This window comes from Parambassis ranga, chromosome 8 (genome assembly GCF_900634625.1).
Source record: "Parambassis ranga chromosome 8, fParRan2.1, whole genome shotgun sequence".
In the NCBI taxonomy this organism is placed as follows: domain Eukaryota; kingdom Metazoa; phylum Chordata; class Actinopteri; family Ambassidae; genus Parambassis; species Parambassis ranga.
Window position 1 is genome coordinate 8,670,514 of NC_041029.1, and position 18,624 is coordinate 8,689,137.

An 18,624-nucleotide genomic window follows, 5' to 3' on the forward strand; every position below is an offset into this window, starting at 1 on the left:
CGTGTGAAACGTCACTTCCTGTGTTTAATAACTTCCCGGTTACAGATTTCAGATCAGCCTTTTCAGTTTGCAAAGGACAATTTTAATTTAGCACAGAAATGAAGTGCTGACTCTGGAACAGCGGGGTGTATGCAGCGTTTCTCATCACCTTTCACGCTTTATCAAACTTGTAGCCACTTCCTAGCTGCTGCAGGCGGTTCTGTCAAGGTCCGAACATGGCTTTGAGGGTTTTATATCACAACCTGGGCTGCCGGTTATTTCATAGCAAAGTCACGCAGACTGAAGCCGTCAGACTCACGCACAGTGTCTTACAGAGAGAAACTGAACTGAAACACACACTGTCTCTGCGGAGGGTTCACAGCTACCTGGTAGGTCAAAGCTATTAGCTAACAGTTGCAGATGTAAACACTAAACTCTATTTAGAAAACTGGCAAATTAGCATTTCTGTCATCTTCGTACCTAGAAAATAACAATAACAAAAATAACAGTAAACTTATACCACATTTTAACCAAATTTACAGCAGTATTTAGGAAACTCATATCTTAGTTATGTAGAAAGTCTCACTTAAGCATATTTAATGAATTGTTGTAAGTAACATAAGATGCTAGCTGCTCTGTTTTGTACACTTGAAACATCTTCAGTTCAAGCTACACCTGTCTGTCCAACAGCGTAACCTGATATTGGAGAATGTTTGAATGGAGTTTGGCATTGTACCTTATAGACACTAAAAGCATAGGGGTGTATTAACTTTAAGCACACACTGTTTTCCTGTTCTTACCAGTTCAATGCAAGCCAGCGATACACATGCAGAACACAATGGCTGAATCAGAAAGGCTCAAGAACATTTTCCTCATTGCCTCCACCTCCATCATCAGAGGACAGGTCCAAGAAGCTGGGGGTAAGTCTTAGATGATCTTTAGATGCTGCTTCTGTCACTCAGGGCAAGAGCAGGTTGCTTTTATATTTACTAATGCAGTCTACAAGTCGCTTTGTTTCACTTTTTATTAAGGGTGTCAAACATCTTCTTTAATATGTCAGCAAAAATGACCACAGAGATACAGATAAGTTCTGAGGTTGTGCGTTTGTTTCCGTGCCTGCTCTGACCGTACGTTGCGGTTACTTTGAATGAGAAACTGAAGCATATATGTGGAAAACTCAAGCTACGAAACGCAACTAGCGTTTAGACATCTCTGGCATCATCATATGTAAAGGTGACACATAATAACCTCTTAACTGTATTCTGAGAAGTTTTGGCATCAAACAATTTGTCAATATTTCTAAAGCAACTTATTTAGAGTTTATTAGTGGGCACAATAAATCAGTCTTGAAAAATGACTGCTTATTCAAATTTTTCTTGTCCCCTCTTAAAAGCCTGTGACATGGAAATCTTTAGCAGCAACATTTGCCATCGGGGGCGCTCTGCTGCTAGGGATGAAGTATTTCAAGAAGGAAAAGGAAGAAAGTAAGTAAGCTCTAGACAGTAAGACATGCTAATATCTCAAATACATGTTAAATAATATTATCTGCCTATTGTTACTCTGTAACTTGCAGAGCTTGAAAAAGAGAGGAACAAATCAATAGGAAGACCAGCTCTGGGCGGTCCATTCTCGCTCGTTGATCACAACAACAAGCCCACCAAGAGCGAGGACTTCCTCGGCCAGTGGATACTTATCTACTTTGGGTTCACTCACTGCCCTGACATCTGCCCGGATGAACTGGAGAAAATGATTGAAGTGGTGGATGCAATAGGTAAAAAAACACTTGTGTTTGAAGTCAGAGCAGGAATATTAAGTCTGCTGTTGTCATTTTATTAAACACCTGCTGTGTTTCTGGCTGTCCACAGACAAAATAAAGTCTCTTCCTAATCTCACACCTATCCTCATCACCATTGATCCGGAAAGGGACACTCCAGAAGCTATGGCTGCTTATGTAAAAGGTACGAAATCCTCATTTATATTTATGTAATGACAGTAATAACTATAGTCATGGTCAAATTTACTTATGATAAAGCATCATATCAGTCAGCAGGTGTGATGCATTTAATTAAAATATGACTCTTGGGCTTAAGCATCTTTATGTTATTTATTTCTCTAATTTATTCCTTCAGACTTTTCCCCAAAGCTGATTGGCCTGACGGGGCCGCCAGCTCAGGTTGAGCAGGCTTCCAGAGCCTACAGAGTGTATTACAGCCAGGGACCAAAGGATGAAGACAATGACTACATTGTGAGTACAACTCATTTTGAAAGTTAAACCTTACATGAAGAAATGCATCTCTCTTATTACACCTCCTGTTTTCATTAGGTCGATCACACAATCATCATGTACCTCGTGGGCCCTGATGGAGAATTTATGGAGTATTATGGACAGAACAAAAGAAACGTGGAGATCACCAACTCAATAGCAGCTCACATGAGGAAGTACAAGAAGTGAGCAGCAGCCCATTTAAACCCCACCCTGAACTGACAACAACTGTCCTCAGGTGTTTTTGTTCAGCACTGCCTTCTTATACTGGCCTTTATTTATTTTGGATACACTATTATGTAAGAGACATTCCTTTCAGTGGTATGAAGAAGAGTGGGTCTGCTCCCTATTAATCTATATGATTAGTGATAACGCCCTTCACACTGCTGTTAGATGGAAATAAATTGGAAATGTGTTTCCATATGGCGGGTGCAAACAATAAGGAAATCCACTGAAGACAAATGATGTGATGAACACTGGATTTAAGCGATAAAAGATTCAATACAACTGTGCGTTGGATTTTTGTTTCTGTGCATGATAGGCACAAATATAGATGTGTTATAGTATAACCACAAGACTATAGCTTATATACACATACATGGCTGAAAAGCTATGATATAGTCTCTGGAGACACCCAGTGGTAGGATCTGGTGCTGCACATCAGCTTTGACTCAGGACAGGCTGTACCATAAGAGACCATTGAAAGTATAGTTAGAAAGTACCTTACTGTCAAACATAATGGAATCCCAAACATGTCTTAAAAATAAGAAAAAAAATGGAAACCAGTTTCTCAGCAGCAGCATCTATTTATTTTGTCTTTATTTTTTCATTAGTTATTTTTGAATGCCAAGACTTTCTGGGTTTGTAAGTGGGGAAAAAATACTACAACTGATCATTGCCTGATAGAAGATTTAATTTGAAACACTTAATGTTCCATTGGCACGATCCACAATGATGTATTGACCACAGTGCTATTATTGAAAGTATGTTTTTACAGTGTTTACTTTAATAGAAATGATCTGGCCTTATATCTATTAATACTTAATAGGCGGCAAAGAGAAGCTATGATCTTGCCACCAGCCGGTATTGATTTATTAATATCTTATCCGCCTGCACACCTGTTGCACTCCTCCTTTAGAAATCAGATTATAAAAGCAAACACAGCAGTCGATGGGCTCTCCACCACCAGACACCACGCTCATTCCTGCAGGAGAGGGGCCCTATTGGTTCTGACCTCTATTGTATGAAGTGCCAAAAGTGGAACATATTGATATCTGGATTCATTGAAGGGTTCTTAAGAGACTCCATGCCCCCTTAACCATCCACAATCTATCAACTTTTTCATTAATTCTAAAACATTTATTTGCAAATTTTGCCAAATCACATAAAATTCAGAAATAATACTGAGATGTGTTAAGATAGAATTAGTTTGTTTGGTTTTCTTCAAATTGTGAAATTTATAACTGCTGCTTCATTAAAAAAATAACAAGAAAGCATCAGACCATCAAAATGAATCTTTTATATTTTTTGCCTCATGAACTAGTTTACAGTTGTTATAGTCTGTCAGGAAAGGTAGTCTGTTTATTTTATTTTTTTTAACTAATCTTACTTTCTAAAGGAAAAAAACAAAAAACTTTCGAGTCACGTTTCCTGGACTATTTTATTTGAACCTGACCGTGTAAACAGGCTATGGATTGACAGCACAATTGATCTGCAGGGTCTCCAGGTTCTGACAGCACCTCCCACAGTTCAGCCCACTTAAGATCGATCATGCTGTCAGTCTAATCACGGAGTGCTGTTAGCTTTAGCTGTTCTTGAGTACCGAGTTTAATCCTAAACTGAAGTCTACGCGTGTAAAAAAAAACACCCATGTAACACATTTTGCTTTTTTAAATAAATTGATAGATTTTTTTGCATATTTGTCCTGCATGTAGTAGCGATACCCTGATGCAGGTCCTTGTTTTACCTGTTGACCCCCTAATCCTGTGTAAATGCACCCGGTGTCAGATCTATTTTTCACCATGCAGGCCTCAGTCTCTGTCCCCCCACTAGCAGCTGAGAGGGATTTTCTCCCTGCTTCTTCTTTCTTGTCCAGCAACACTTGAATTCATGTCTCAGTGAGACTCATACACACATATTTGCTGCTGTGTTGAGACTTGACTGAGGGGTGAGTCCTCTCACCGGACTGCCTTGCTTGGGTCACGCTTGTCTCCCCAGAGCCAATTATAATCACAGCTGTTGCCAGACCTTCAAGTGACATTAAGAGGCTATTAAATCACCATCAATTAGACTGTCTGTGATGCACTGCCAGACGGAGTGCCCCTATCATATGGATCTTTTCACTCTGTATTATCGTTTCCTCTGCTTTAAAGAGAATGAATTGTGAAAAGACTCAAGGCTCCCTTTAACTACAGAACTAGTGTTATTTTTGGAAGAAAGACTTAGTGAAGATGAAGATGAGTGAAGATAAAACAGCCAGCAAAGCTTCCAATAAACCCCACTTTCACTCTATAGTGGCATGTTGTAAATTTAAAGGCACATACTTTAGCATATTGAACCTTGGAGTGGCAGACACAATAATAGACACCCACTCAAAGGATTTCGAATGGATTCATTGTTAACTCCTTATTGTGTCAGATATACTAAAGCAACAGGTCCATGGCATGAAGTATTTTTAATGATTTTAAAGAGGGTTCAGAGTGATGAAGAGGCCCCAGTGCATCATGCAAAATAAAAAGCACATCGAGTTAAAATGTGCCATGTACCTACCAGGTGATAAAGTCTGAGCCATGAGCAAAATGTTTGCACTCAGAAGCTTAATATGCTGACAGCTCATCAAAATATTATCAAGGTCTTACTTATATTGGGGGGGGTTTGTTCTTTCTATTGTCTACTGTTTCTTTTCAACATCAACATATGTGAAGGGTAGGATGAGTATACAGGCAATAAACACAAAAATATTTTGTGATAAATGCCAGATAAGAGTTTCATAGACAAAGACTGATATGTAATGTGCTAAATGCTGCCCATGAACACCGGCTGCTCCCAATACAAACCCAAACAGTCATGTCCGCCTCTGTCTCTCCAGACAGCCAATGCCAGAATTTCAGCAATGCCCCAAGTGAACTAATCTTCCCTGATCCCAGAAAATTAGGCCCGCCGTGTTGGGACCGTAAGCCCCATAAGCTGTTGTCCTTAGCATTCATTGCTTTTTAATGGACAGTCTAAAGGATTACAATCGAAACTGTTTAAAAGTGGCACAATACAGCTATACATAGACAGTATGAAATACAAAATGGACATACTTGTCTTTTTCCAAGGTGGCGTAGAAGCCACATCTCCAAATATAGGAGAAGAAAGGGGCCAATCCATCGCTTATAAAAAGCTGTCAAAGTCTTGTTAGGTTGAGGTGTAGTGTGGTGTAGTGTTGGTTGTTATTCCAAGGCTTTCACATACTTGTGGGAATCGGGCATCCTGTGTCTTTTCATCTTGTGTCTGCAGCATTCAGGTCAGTATTATCATAGCAATATGTCAGTATTTTCACATGCAACAGTGTCATTTATTTTCTGAGTGTTTGTCTGAATCATGCAGCTCCGGAACAAAAAAATGAGTGATGCAGAGATGGAAATATTTGGGGTGGCGGCCCCGTACCTCCGTAAATCAGAACGGGAGAGGATCGCAGCCCAGAATATGCCATTTGATGCCAAAACCGCCGTTTTTGTGCCTGATGCAAAGCAGGAGTACATCAAAGGAAAAATCAAAAGCCAGGATGGCTCCAAGGTCACTGTGGAGACTGAGTGTGGAAAGGTGGGTGTAGGATTAAACTTTCACATTCTCACCATTTTCTTTTCTTCTATATAATGTTCATATTAAAATGATCCTTCAGGTTGTCGCAGTGCACCTGGATGACATTCGTCCCATGAATCCTCCTAAGTTTGACAAGATTGAGGACATGGCTCTGCTGACACATCTCCATGAGCCAGCTGTGCTCTTTAACCTGAAGGATCGCTATGCTGCCTGGATGATTTACGTAAGTGTGACTGTCTGTGTTGATACTTCTAACATAACTTCAACCAAGTGAAAAACTCTTGTTCATTCACAGACCTACTCAGGGCTCTTCTGTGTGACTGTGAACCCTTACAAGTGGCTTCCAGTCTACAACCCAGAGGTGGTGGCTGGGTACAGAGGAAAGAAACGTCAGGAGGCTCCTCCACACATCTTCTCTATCTCTGACAATGCATACCAGTACATGCTCACAGGTCTGGTCATAATATCAAACATAACATCAACCTGGCGAACTCAAGTCAGTTCAGTTTTGTTGTGTGTTTTAAATTGAGTAAGCTTAATGCTACATTAAAGGTATGATGAATATCAGAATGTTGATAGAATTTCTTCATTTTTTGCAAATTTAAAATGTATTTATTGTTTCTTTTTCAAACTGATGAAACATTGTAAGATTTAAAAAAAATTTAAATAAATGTAAATAAACTAAATTTCAACAGATCGAGAGAACCAGTCTATTCTGATCACGTAAGTACAGAAATTTGTTGTTTACTTACACATTACACAGTCACTTCCTCGCCATCATTTATCTGATGCACTTTCATCAGTGGAGAATCTGGAGCTGGGAAGACGGTCAACACAAAGCGAGTCATCCAGTATTTTGCAACAATTGCATCATTTGGGGACTCAAGCAAGAAGGAGCAACCTGGAAGCAGACTGCAGGTTCTTAATTTACATTACCGCTGTGCAAGTGATCAGGCACGCTGGCACGATGCATCACAAAAAATGAACTGTTTTCTTTCTACAGGGGACTCTGGAGGATCAAATCATCCAGGCCAACCCCCTCCTGGAAGCTTTTGGGAATGCCAAGACCGTGAGGAACGACAACTCCTCTCGATTTGTGAGTTTAATTATCAAATAAAAAGGAACTTTAGTTATACTATGCAACAGTGAATAAATGAATGAAATCAATGAAACACTCCCAGATATTGTGTGCACTCCAGATTTAAATAAATACTTATCTTTTTTATAATGAAGAAAAATATAGTATGTCAGCACTGTAGCTTTTCACAACATACATGTCAAACTTTTTCAGGGAAAATTCATCCGCATCCACTTTGGAACAAAGGGGAAGTTGGCATCAGCGGATATTGAGACTTGTAAGTTTCAATGTTCACTTTACAAGGTACCAATGTAATCATGATGTTTATATTTTACTACTGTATATGAACATTTTTATATGGTTGTTTTATTCTGTCTGTTTTTAGATCTTTTGGAAAAATCCAGGGTGACATTTCAGCTACTAGCAGAAAGAAGCTATCACATCTTCTATCAGATCTTGTCAAACAAGAAGCCTGATTTAATCGGTGAATACACTGATAAATGATTATAACATTCTCTATAAATATTGACACTGTGCAGAATATTAAGTACATTGTGGGTGCCATTCCAGAGATGCTTCTGATAACCACCAATCCTTATGATTATCCATACATCAGCCAGGGTGAAATCACTGTGCCAAGCATCAGTGATACAGAGGAGCTGATGGCCACAGACGTGAGTGCACATCTGTCACATTATGTGCGGAAATATGATGTTTAGGCTGCTATTGTGAAATAAATTAAAATATTTTTAATCATAGGAATTTATTATGATATAGTAATACTAAAAATGCAACATTATTAAAATTAAGCAGTCATTTTTAGTCATTAATTTAATGATAAATAGACAATAGAACTGTTTTTCCACATCTGTATCTGTTCTTTAGAGCGCCATTGACATCCTGGGGTTTAACACAGAGGAAAAGGTTGGCATCTACAAGCTGACAGGTGCTGTGATGCACAACGGGAACATGAAGTTCAAGCAGAAGCAGCGGGAGGAGCAGGCGGAGCCCGATGGCACAGAGGGTGAGACGTCTGAGGCAGCGTTTCAAGCCTAAATTAATATGCAATCAGGTGTCAAGTGCGGGTATGTCACAGGTTTAGTCATCAATTGTCAATGTGCCAACTTGATGTGCACTCCTCTGTGCTTAACGTTGTGTAGTGGCGGACAAAGTTGCCTACCTGATGGGTCTGAACTCTGCTGATTTGCTAAAAGCACTGTGTTACCCTCGAGTCAAGGTTGGAAATGAGTATGTCACCAAAGGACAGACTCCACAGCAGGTACGGTGTTTTCTTCAGCTGTTTATCATTACTTGTAAAGATTTTAATTGAAAACAATGATTCTCAGGTAAACAATGCCATGGGTGCCCTGTCGAAAGCTGTGTATGAAAAGTTATTTCTGTGGATGGTCACAAGGATCAACCAGCAGCTCGACACCAAACTTCCCAGACAGCATTTTATCGGCGTCTTGGACATCGCAGGTTTTGAAATCTTTGAGGTAAACTAAATTCATGCACATGTAGAAAACACTTAAAAATAAACTTTATTGTTTAATAGGTGAAATGTTGCTGTTTAATTTAGATGAACAGCCTGGAGCAGCTGTGCATTAACTTCACCAATGAAAAACTGCAACAGTTCTTCAACCACCACATGTTTGTTCTGGAGCAAGAAGAGTACAAAAAGGAAGGGATCGCATGGGAGTTCATTGACTTTGGCATGGACCTGGCAGCCTGCATTGAGCTCATTGAGAAGGTGCATCCCTGTAAAATAAACACAAAAATGTTCTTATTAACAGTGAGTAATACATTAATCATGTTTCTGCCCTACAGCCGATGGGAATTTTCTCCATTCTTGAGGAGGAGTGTATGTTCCCAAAAGCGACAGATGGCTCCTTTAAAAACAAGCTGTACGACCAGCACCTGGGGAAAAACAGCATCTTCCAGAAGCCCAAACTGTCCAAAGGAAAAGCAGAGGCACACTTCTCCCTCATGCACTATGCTGGCACTGTAGACTACAATATCAGTGGTTGGCTGGAGAAAAACAAGGACCCACTAAATGACACTGTGGTGCAGCTTTACCAAAAAGCCTCCCTCAAACTGCTCTCTCAGCTCTTTGCAACATATGCGTCTGCTAATGGTCAGTTAATAACACATGTCACTTTTTCTTACTTTATTGTTTCAGTTACACTTTGTCTCATGTTTTTAACAGACGCTGATGGAACTAAGAAAAGCTCCAAGAAAAAGGGATCCTCCTTCCAAACTGTGTCTGCACTCTTCAGGGTAAGAGGCAATCATTTGTTTAATTGGTTTGCTCATGTTTGGGCTTGGCACAGTGGCCACAAACTTTGATCAGCCAAATTGTCAGAGAGGTTTGTTCATAGTATTTAAAGCTCCGACTCAATTAGGCTAATTACTGAAATCATTGGGACTCAGAGGCAAGACTGTTGCAGCTAAAAATATCTCAGTAAATGTGCTTCATATATTGCCTATTTGAAGAGTTTGGAAAACATGCATATTTATTTGAATGTTTAAATGAAAAAAACTGATGCTACACCAAGCAGTTGGGTAACATATCTAAGCTATATAATGTTGATTTTATCTTGTTTCCCTAATTCTCAGTAACAGCTGATAGCTGGTGGTATCTGTCTGAGATCATAACCTATTATTTATGCTGCAGGAGAACCTGAACAAACTGATGGCCAACCTCAGATCCACACATCCACACTTTGTAAGATGCATCATTCCAAATGAGACTAAGACACCAGGTGACAATTAAGGAACGAAGACGACAATTGTGGCATGTCCGTGTGAAGTTAACCTGAGATTAAATGTTGTTCATGCTCTATAGGATCCATGGATCACCATCTGGTGCTTCACCAGCTGCGATGTAACGGTGTGCTGGAAGGGATTCGGATCTGCAGGAAAGGATTCCCCAGCAGGATTCTTTATGGGGATTTTCGGCAGAGGTAATACACTACACATATTTTGTTTATGTCAGACAATCAGCAGAATGTTGAACCTATATTTCTTCTTCTGTGATAGATACAGGATTCTGAATGCTAGTGCTATCCCAGAGGGGCAGTTTATTGACAGCAAGAAGGCCTCAGAGAAACTTTTGTCCTCTATTGAAGTGGACCATACCCAGTATAGATTTGGATACACAAAGGTACTGTATTTCTCACAAGCACATGTTGGTACATCTATCTAAAAATAGATATAAAAATTCAGATCTTTGTTACAGGTGTTTTTCAAAGCTGGCCTCCTGGGTCTTCTGGAGGAAATGAGGGATGAGCGTCTGGCTGTGCTGATGACTAGGATCCAGGCTGTTGCCAGAGGTTACGTAACCAGGCTGAAGTTCAAGGAGATGTCAAAGAAAAGGTAGTAACACACTTAAAGGCATGAGAAAAATAATTACTTAGATGGCAAGAAACCATAAAAAACATAAAACTCAAGTCAATAAACTACATTTTTCACATCTGCATCACAGTCTTTTTTGTTTATTTTTCCCTGCAGGGAGTCCATTTTCATCATCCAGTACAACATCCGTTCATTTATGAATGTGAAGAACTGGCCTTGGATAAGACTGTTCTTCAAGATAAAACCTCTGTTGCGCAGTGCGGAGGCTGAAAAGGAGATGCAGACTATGAAAGAGGAGTTCGCCCGACTCAAAGAGGAATTCGCAAAGTCGGAGGCCAGGAGGAAGGAGCTGGAGGAGAAGATGGTCATGCTCGTCCAAGAGAAAAATGACCTTTACCTTCAGATCCAAGCAGTATGTAAACACAGAGTAGAGCAAAGTGGTGTGTAGTGATTTAGTGAAAAATCAATACAATTTGCAATTCAAAACCTATTTCAATAATGAGTTAAGATAGGAGGGGACATTATTGATCCAGGAAAACTGAGATCAACAGAAAGTAGAATAAAAATAAAAGCAGAACAGACACAGGCTCCAACAGATTGAGACAAAAAGGTACCATTGCAAAGTTTGGATATAAACTCTAATCCACAACTTCGCTATTTATACAATATAAAGCAAAACTCACCATTGTGTCTGTGTTCTAAAGGAGAGGGAGAACCTGGGTGATGCTGAGGAGAGATGTGAAGGCTTGATAAAGAGCAAAATCCACCTGGAAGCTAAAGTTAAAGAATTCTCAGAGAGGTTGGAAGAGGAGGAAGAGATCAACGCTGAAATCACTGCCAAGAAGAGGAAGTTAGAGGACGAATGTTCAGAGCTCAAGCGAGACATAGATGACCTGGAACTAACCATCGCAAAAGTGGAGAAGGAAAAATACGCCACAGAAAATAAGGTGTCTGTAATGATTTTTCATAGCAAACTGTTCAAACAGATTATTTAATATCTGAAGATAAAAACGTTTCTCTTCTCAGGTTAAAAATTTGGTCGAGGAGTTAACCTCTCTTGAGGAACAACTGCTTAAGTCCTCCAAGGAGATAAAAGCTTTGCAAGAGATTCACCAGCAGACTTTAGACGACCTCCAGGCTGAGGAGGATAAAGTCAACTCTCTGATGAAGATGAAGAGCAAGTTGGAGCAACAGGTTGATGATGTGAGTGTGGACAAATTAAATGCACCATAGGATCAGTGCACATTCATTTGCATGCTTCAGTGGTTGGTGTAATCATCTCTTGCAGCTGGAGGGTTCCCTGGAGCAGGAGAAGAAGATACGTGCTGATGTGGAGAGATCCAGAAGGAAGCTGGAGGGGGATCTGAAGCTGTCCCAGGAAACCATCATGGACCTCGAGAATGAGAGACAGCAGGCGGAAGAACAATTGAAAAAGTAAGATGGAATAATTGGGTTAAATAATTACTAATTAAAAACTTTAGACTTACACTCAATTCTAATGTCACAAACATTAACACAAACACCCTTAAAGACATAGTTCTATGTGGCATTAAACGTCAACAAACAAAAATGTGCCCAGAGCAGTGAAACTTTAACTGTTCCAAAAACTGTCTTGACTTTCTTTTCAGAAAGGACTTTGAAATCAGCAACCTTGAGGGCAAAATTGATGATGAACAAGCCCTCAGCACTCAGCTACAAAAAAAGATTAAGGAGCTTCAGGTAAATAATTTATAACAGAAATCTAACAATGTGTTATGTGATGTTATGCTTATTTTAACACATACATCTACTCCAGGCTCGCATTGAAGAGTTGGAGGAGGAAATCGAGGCTGAGCGCTCAACACGAGCCAAAGTGGAGAAGCAGAGGTCCGACTTGTCCAGAGAGCTGGAGGAGATCACTGACCGGCTAGAGGAGGCCGGAGGAGCCACCGCAGCTCAGGCCGAGCTCAACAAGAAGCGTGAGGCCGAATATCACAGGCTGCGTCGTGATCTGGAAGAGGCCACCCTGCAGCACGAATCCACTGCTGCAGCTCTGCGCAAAAAACAGGCTGACAGCGTCGCAGACCTCAGTGACCAAATGGAGAACCTTCAAAGAGTCAAGCAGAAGCTGGAGAAAGAAAAGAGTGAGCTAAAGATGGAAGTCGATGACATGGCCAGCAGCATGGAAAACGTTCTGAAAAGCAAGGTATATGTTTGTCAACAAAGATGTCTCAGAATAATTTTTTCGATTGTCTATTCAATAACTGACCATCAATATTTCAGGCTAATCTGGAGAAGCTGTACAGGAGCCTCGAAGACCAAATGAATGAATACAAAACCAAAGCAGATGAAGCCCAGAGATCTCTCAGTGATTATACTACCCTGAGTGCTCGTCTACAAACAGAAAATGGTAGGTTATAAAAACCGACAACAGATTATTTTCAGATGAGTTTGTCAGCAAGTCCTCTTTCTCCTAAAAAGGTGAACTTACACGCCTGCTGGAGGAAAAGGAGACCACTCTTTCCCAGCTGAGCAGAGGAAAATCTGTGGGGAGTCAGCAAATTGAAGAGCTGAAGAGACTTATGGATGAAGAAATTAAGGTGTGAAAGGGACCATAAAGTCTGATACAGTCAGTTTTTCAAAGGGCACAATGTGCACAATGTTTTATTGTTTTATTGTTTATTGAAAAACTGATAACTACAAAGTCATGCACCTCTAGTTTCAAAGGTAGTGCAGCTTTTTGTCTTGTTCAAAAGATGCTCTGTGGAGAGGTACCTGTTTTGAATATTCATTCATTCTTTAACAACTTTGCTCTTTTATCTTATCAGACACGAAACGCCTTGGCTCACAGTCTGCAATCAGCTCGTCATGACTGTGAGCTGCTGAGAGAGCAATACGAGGAAGAGCAGGAGGCCAAAGCTGAACTGCAGCGCTGCCTGTCCAAAGCGAACACTGACGTGGCTCAGTGGAGAACCAAATACGAGACAGATGCCATCCAACGCACCGAGGAGCTCGAAGAGGCCAAGTAAGAACCACACAGAGTGTTCTTACTGTGGGGTTTACTGTGCTTTAACACCTTTTATCTTTGACTTAAAGGAAGAAGTTGGCCCAGCGGCTGCAGGAATCTGAGGAGATGACAGAGGCAGCGAATGTTAAATGTGCATCACTGGAGAAAACCAAGCAGAGACTGCAGGCAGAGGTCGAGGATCTCATGCTTGAGCTGGAAAGGTCAAATGCTGCCAATGCCACTTTGGACAAGAAGCAAAGAAACTTTGACAAGGTGTGTCTTTTTCTTCTTCCTCTTTTCATCATGTCAAGGCTTCATTGACAAAACATGGTGCTTTCTCCACTGTTAGGTTTTGGCTGAATGGAAACAAAAATATGAAGAGAGTCAATCAGATCTGGAAGTTTCCCAGAGAGAATCTAGAGTCCTGAGTACAGAACTCTTCAAGCTAAAAAATTCCTACGAAGAAGCCCTGGATCACCTCGAGAACATGAAGAGAGAGAATAAAAATCTTCAAGGTAAGGTTTTTGCAGCATTTTTTTGGTGCTGATAATACCCATAAAAACATGTTTTCCTGTTCATTTGCAGAGGAGATGACTGATATTACTGAGCAAATTGGACAATCTGCTAAAACTATCCATGAGCTGGAGAAAGCTGCAAAGCAGACTGAGCAGGAAAGGAGAGACACCCAAGCTGCTCTTGAGGAAGTTGAGGTTTGTTTAATTCATAAACAAGTTTCAGAAGAAAACTACAAATTAAACTGCTGATTTCTATCTCTTCAGTCTTCCCTGGAACACGAGGAGGCCAAAATCCTGCACCTTACACTGGAACTGAACCAAATCAAGTCAGAGGTGGACAGGAAAGTGGCAGAGAAAGATGAAGAAATTGACCAGCTCAAGCGGAATCACCAGAGAACCGTGGATACCCTGCAGAACACGCTGGATGCTGAGACACGCAGCAGAAACGATGCTATCCGGTTAAAGAAAAAGATGGAGGGTGATGTTAACGAGATGGAAATCCAGCTGGGTCATGCCAACCGGCAGGCAAGTGAGGCCACCAAACAACTCAGGAACCTGCAGACTCAGCTGAAGGTTGGTGTGATCAGTTTCTCTCTACATTCACTCAAAGGTTTGGCCAATTTTATAAAAGTTTTGTCTTCTGAAACAGGACACCCAGGTCCATCTGGATGAAGCCCTCCACAGTCAGGAGGACCTAAAGGAGGAGCTAGCTATCGTGGAACGCCGCAACAATCTGGTGGTGGCTGAGATTGAGGAGATGAGGGCTGCGCTGGAGCAATCTGAGAGAAGTCGTAAGCTTGCAGAGCAGGAGCTGATCGAGACCAGCGAGAGGATTCAGCTGCTGCATTCTCAGGTGAGAACACATAAATAGTTCAAACAGGTTGTTTTACTTACCATACCTCCATCTCTTCTTGGATTCTTGTTCTTTAACAGAACTCCGGCCTGCTAAACAGTAAAAAGAAGATGGAGGCTGATTTGGCTCAGCTGCAGTCAGACATGGAGGAGAGCGTGCAGGAGGCGAGGAATGCCGGCGAGAAGGCCAAGAAAGCCATCATGGATGTGAGACTCCTAATCCTAATCACTGTTCAGGCAAATTTGAGGTTGGGAAAACAATTCACAGTAAATTTTCATTCCTATACAGGCTGCCATGATGGCTGAGGAGCTGAAAAAGGAGCAGGACACCAGTGCTCACTTGGAACGGATGAAGAAGAACCTGGAGGCCACTGTGAAAGACTTGCAGCAGCGTCTGGATGAAGCCGAGCAGATGGCTCTGAAAGGAGGAAAGAAGGAGCTCCAGAAACTTCAAACAAGGGTATGTTTCCACAGAACAACTCTAAAGAGAATAAAAAGAGAAAAAGTAATTTAAACTAAGTTCATTTTTAAGGTCCGTGAGCTGGAAAGTGAACTGGAATCAGAACAGAAACGCACCGGTGAGGCTATGAAAGGCGTGAGGAAATATGAAAGAAAAATCAAAGAGCTCACTTATCAGGTAACAAGTCCTCTTATGTAACAGGGATTTTCATATGCTGAGACAGGATTGCTTGGAGCTGGACAGAAAATGTATTAAAAAAGAAGTAAGTTACAAATGCTTTATCTCAGGGTGAGGAAGAAAAGAAGAATGCAGCCAGACTACAGGATCTGGTCAACAAGCTGCAGCTCAAGGTGAAAGCATATAAGCAACAGTGTGAGGAGGCGGTGAGTAAAAAATACTTCAAGGCTGTGTGAAATGTAGGCATGTTGTGGATCAAAAATAGTTTGACTATAGATACTGTTTTTATGGCACGTAGGAGCAACAAACCAGCATCCATTTGGCAAAATTTCGCAAAGTACAACATGAGCTGGAAGAAGCAGAGGAGAGAGCCGACATCGCGGAGTCCCAGCTGAATAAACTAAGAGCAAAGAGCCGAGATGTTGTTAATAAAGGGGAATAGGAATCTCCACAGATACAAACTGCATTAAGACAGATAGTACTAGATGACATACTACAGTATTTACTTCCAAAAGGCTTTCATTATTTTCCTGATTTGTGTTAGGACAGTGTAATAGTGAGATATGTGAAATCATTTTCAAGTGTTTTAATAGGAAGTAGAGGTTTCTAATTTGGAATGGAATGTCAATGGAAATTGAGTTACTTGCATTTTACCCAAGTATTTTATATTTTAGCCTTTACAAGACTACACTGACAGCTTCAGTTATGAGCAGAATTAGGAGTTTTGAATGCAGTAGAAACATAGATTAATTAAAAAACAATGTCACTTTAGGCTTTGGTTGTTATTGTTATGAATATAAGTATTTTTTCTAATTAAACCATTAAACTGCTGGAGGTTATAACTGGAAAGCTACGAGAAAAATTAAAAATTAAATAATCTACCAAATCCAAAACCATAAGGCTAAAAAATCAAAATATCCCAGATCCTGTTATGGTTTAGTCAATTAAAATGCTTCACTACAGACCACTTACCGGTATATGGACTGGCCAACATTAACCTTCCACACTAAATGCTTTTGCTTTGTCACTGATAGTGATTATAATAATCTGTCTTTATGATAGTATAAAGACAGATTGAACATGAATATGTTCAAAAGGCAGACTATGCAGCAACTGGTCAGCATTCTGTGTAGTTAATCCTGGGATCAGTCTACACTGAGTTGAGTCAACAGCGACAGCTCCAGGAATAGTTTTGACGCTGCCGATATTTATGAACTGACCAAGACTAAAATTAATTTATTAAGACACAGAAAATGCATTTATGAGTGTCAGGCAGTGATGAAATTAATAACAAAGCTCTCTTGATTATTTGAGTAGTCAAAATGTATGGTATCATAGAGCATCCATTATTCAGTGAGTAGTAAAACTAAATCTGAATGAAAAATAACAAAATCCAGCTTTTTGTTTAGTTTTTTTTTTTTAACAACATGACAATGCTCAAAGAGAAGAGAAGCATTGATCTTCTTAGGATATGAAGAGGAAATGACTCGGTCACCTGCAATAGAAATTGATCACCAAAAGGTGGAGACACTTTATCCATGCTTGACACATTCATCAAGTCATGTTTAGTCCCAATAAAGACTATACAATCTGATATGTTTCTTTTTTCTTTTACTAACAACAAAAAGGAAAAAGTAATCCTGAAAAAGAAAGACATAGTGGAGGACTCAGAAACAGTTAACAGATAATCAAATGTTTTAAAACAACATGGTTCCACTCAGATGCTGCCACCACACTACATATATTAAGCCACAATCTGCTCATTAACACTGCAGTCGCTCCATCAGTTCAGGTGTAAAAATCACATTACCTCACAGCTACAGCTGAAGATCAAGGAGATGAGATAAAAAAAACAGATCTAACATGTGCCCATCATAGAAAAAACATGCATGTGAGTTAAAATGGACCTTGTTAAAATCCTGCTTTTTCACTGCTGTCACTGCTGCAGTAATCAGCAGCAGCTGGTATGTTCATGACATTTGTAGGAATCCTTGTGAAGCAGGGTTAGAGTTACCGCTGTGTATGTTTGACTTTCATCAAGGAGGGTTACATGTTAAGTACTTAAAGTAACCTCTGAGAGAGGAGAGAGGAGGACTTCAGCACCTGAAGGTTGTTGTGTGCAGAACAGAAAGAGGATTCTAAGTGGACTGACAGGGACTGTGTGAGTCCACCAAGTGGTCAGACTGTAAGGGTGATTCACTCAACCACCCAATTATTTTCAAAAAGAAAAGACAAAGAGCAATAAAAAGGAGACAAAACAGCTACAACAAGACAAACAATCAAATAAAAATGTCACACAAATACACAAATACTGCTCAAAACATTGTATTTATGTTACATCTTAATAGTGCAGGACATATAAGCATGTCTTCCATGCTGTGACATCATGTGTTTCTAAGCTGACAAGCTGCTGTTCACACTTCTGTGCACTTCCCCCCTTAATATGATGAGATATTAAGTTACACACACACTCATCCTAAATGCGTCACAAAGCGGTCGCTGTGTTTCCGCACGCCTCTGATGGTTACACGCTGTCAAGTGTGGCACTTAGCAGACACAGTTACGTGTTAACCTGCAAACAGAGCAGACAAACAGACAAACTTCCTTCAAGGTTGCTGTCAATATAACCTCAGAGTGCCAAAGAACATGTAAACGTGAACAACATAAATCATCTAAATTTAATATCAGAGTGTAATGTTCTTAAAGTCTTAAATTTGCCGTTATCTTTAATGAACGGTGTCCTGCTTGGCACAAATTATTTAACTCTTTATGGTATTAAGTTTAGAATAAATACAACATGTTTAGGCTGTTTTGACAGACATCATTTAAATTAAAATCTGTGATGACTTAATAGTTTTGGTAAGTTTTTGGTAGTCTTTTATGAGTTATAATTTGGTATGTAACGCTATTTTTTGCTCACCTTTAATATGCTACAGTTTGAAAAAAATAGCAAATTGGCTGTGTACTTGTACAGATGCTTAATGTAATGTGCAGTGTTGATTGATTATTTTTCATTTGTTCTCAGAGAGAGTCTGTTGTTCTGATGTAATCATTCTTTAACAGTAGAACTTCCATATTCAATTTTATTTTTGTAAAAATGTTCATGTTGACTTTGACATCGTTGACACCTGTCTTGACTTTCAGCCAGTTAAT

At 40.1% G+C, this 18,624-nt stretch overlaps 2 protein-coding genes across 6 annotated transcripts; both read left to right on the forward strand.

The window, feature by feature from the left end:
* The first annotated feature begins 51 nt into the window (after positions 1-51).
* Positions 52-2,749, forward strand: sco1 (synthesis of cytochrome C oxidase 1). Its single transcript, XM_028411962.1, has 7 exons — positions 52-368; positions 783-899; positions 1,373-1,463; positions 1,553-1,750; positions 1,845-1,937; positions 2,109-2,224; positions 2,303-2,749. The coding sequence occupies exons 1-7, from the start codon at positions 216-218 to the stop codon at positions 2,429-2,431; spliced, it is 897 nt and encodes a 298-aa protein (XP_028267763.1). The 5' UTR covers positions 52-215; the 3' UTR covers positions 2,432-2,749.
* Positions 155-15,913, forward strand: LOC114439794 (myosin-1B-like). 5 transcript variants are annotated; one of them, XM_028411961.1, is made up of 39 exons: positions 155-169; positions 5,864-6,049; positions 6,129-6,272; positions 6,345-6,501; positions 6,745-6,772; positions 6,853-6,967; positions 7,053-7,145; positions 7,341-7,404; positions 7,513-7,611; positions 7,698-7,801; positions 8,013-8,151; positions 8,288-8,406; positions 8,474-8,623; positions 8,707-8,877; positions 8,955-9,261; positions 9,334-9,404; positions 9,802-9,889; positions 9,973-10,090; positions 10,167-10,290; positions 10,366-10,502; positions 10,638-10,893; positions 11,186-11,428; positions 11,508-11,684; positions 11,770-11,915; positions 12,110-12,200; positions 12,277-12,666; positions 12,744-12,870; positions 12,942-13,060; positions 13,289-13,485; positions 13,557-13,740; positions 13,817-13,982; positions 14,053-14,177; positions 14,247-14,555; positions 14,632-14,835; positions 14,916-15,041; positions 15,124-15,294; positions 15,367-15,471; positions 15,582-15,677; positions 15,770-15,913. In XM_028411961.1, the coding sequence occupies exons 2-39, from the start codon at positions 5,864-5,866 to the stop codon at positions 15,911-15,913; spliced, it is 5,790 nt and encodes a 1,929-aa protein (XP_028267762.1). In that variant the 5' UTR covers positions 155-169. The 5 variants fall into 5 exon arrangements, with proteins under 5 accessions (XP_028267762.1, XP_028267760.1, XP_028267759.1 ...); XM_028411959.1 differs by lacking the exon at positions 155-169 and having other exon boundaries at positions 5,849-6,049; positions 8,955-9,278; positions 9,351-9,404; XM_028411958.1 differs by lacking the exon at positions 155-169 and having other exon boundaries at positions 5,849-6,049.
* Positions 15,914-18,624: the final 2,711 nt, after the last annotated feature.

What these genes read in the sequence shown, in the direction of transcription:
- sco1 (XM_028411962.1), top strand. Translation starts at nt 216, where the DNA reads ATGGCTTTGAGGGTTTTATATCACAACCTGGGCTGCCGGTTATTTCAT. An exon ending in CAAGAAGGAAAAGGAAGAAA is followed by an intron (nt 1,464 to 1,552) that starts GTAAGTAAGCTC and finishes TGTAACTTGCAG; the next exon opens with AGCTTGAAAAAGAGAGGAAC. An exon ending in ATGAAGACAATGACTACATT is followed by an intron (nt 2,225 to 2,302) that starts GTGAGTACAACT and finishes TGTTTTCATTAG; the next exon opens with GTCGATCACACAATCATCAT.
- LOC114439794 (XM_028411957.1), top strand. Translation starts at nt 5,849, where the DNA reads ATGAGTGATGCAGAGATGGAAATATTTGGGGTGGCGGCCCCGTACCTC. An exon ending in GAGGAGCTCGAAGAGGCCAA is followed by an intron (nt 13,486 to 13,556) that starts GTAAGAACCACA and finishes TTTGACTTAAAG; the next exon opens with GAAGAAGTTGGCCCAGCGGC. An exon ending in TCCAGAAACTTCAAACAAGG is followed by an intron (nt 15,295 to 15,366) that starts GTATGTTTCCAC and finishes TTCATTTTTAAG; the next exon opens with GTCCGTGAGCTGGAAAGTGA.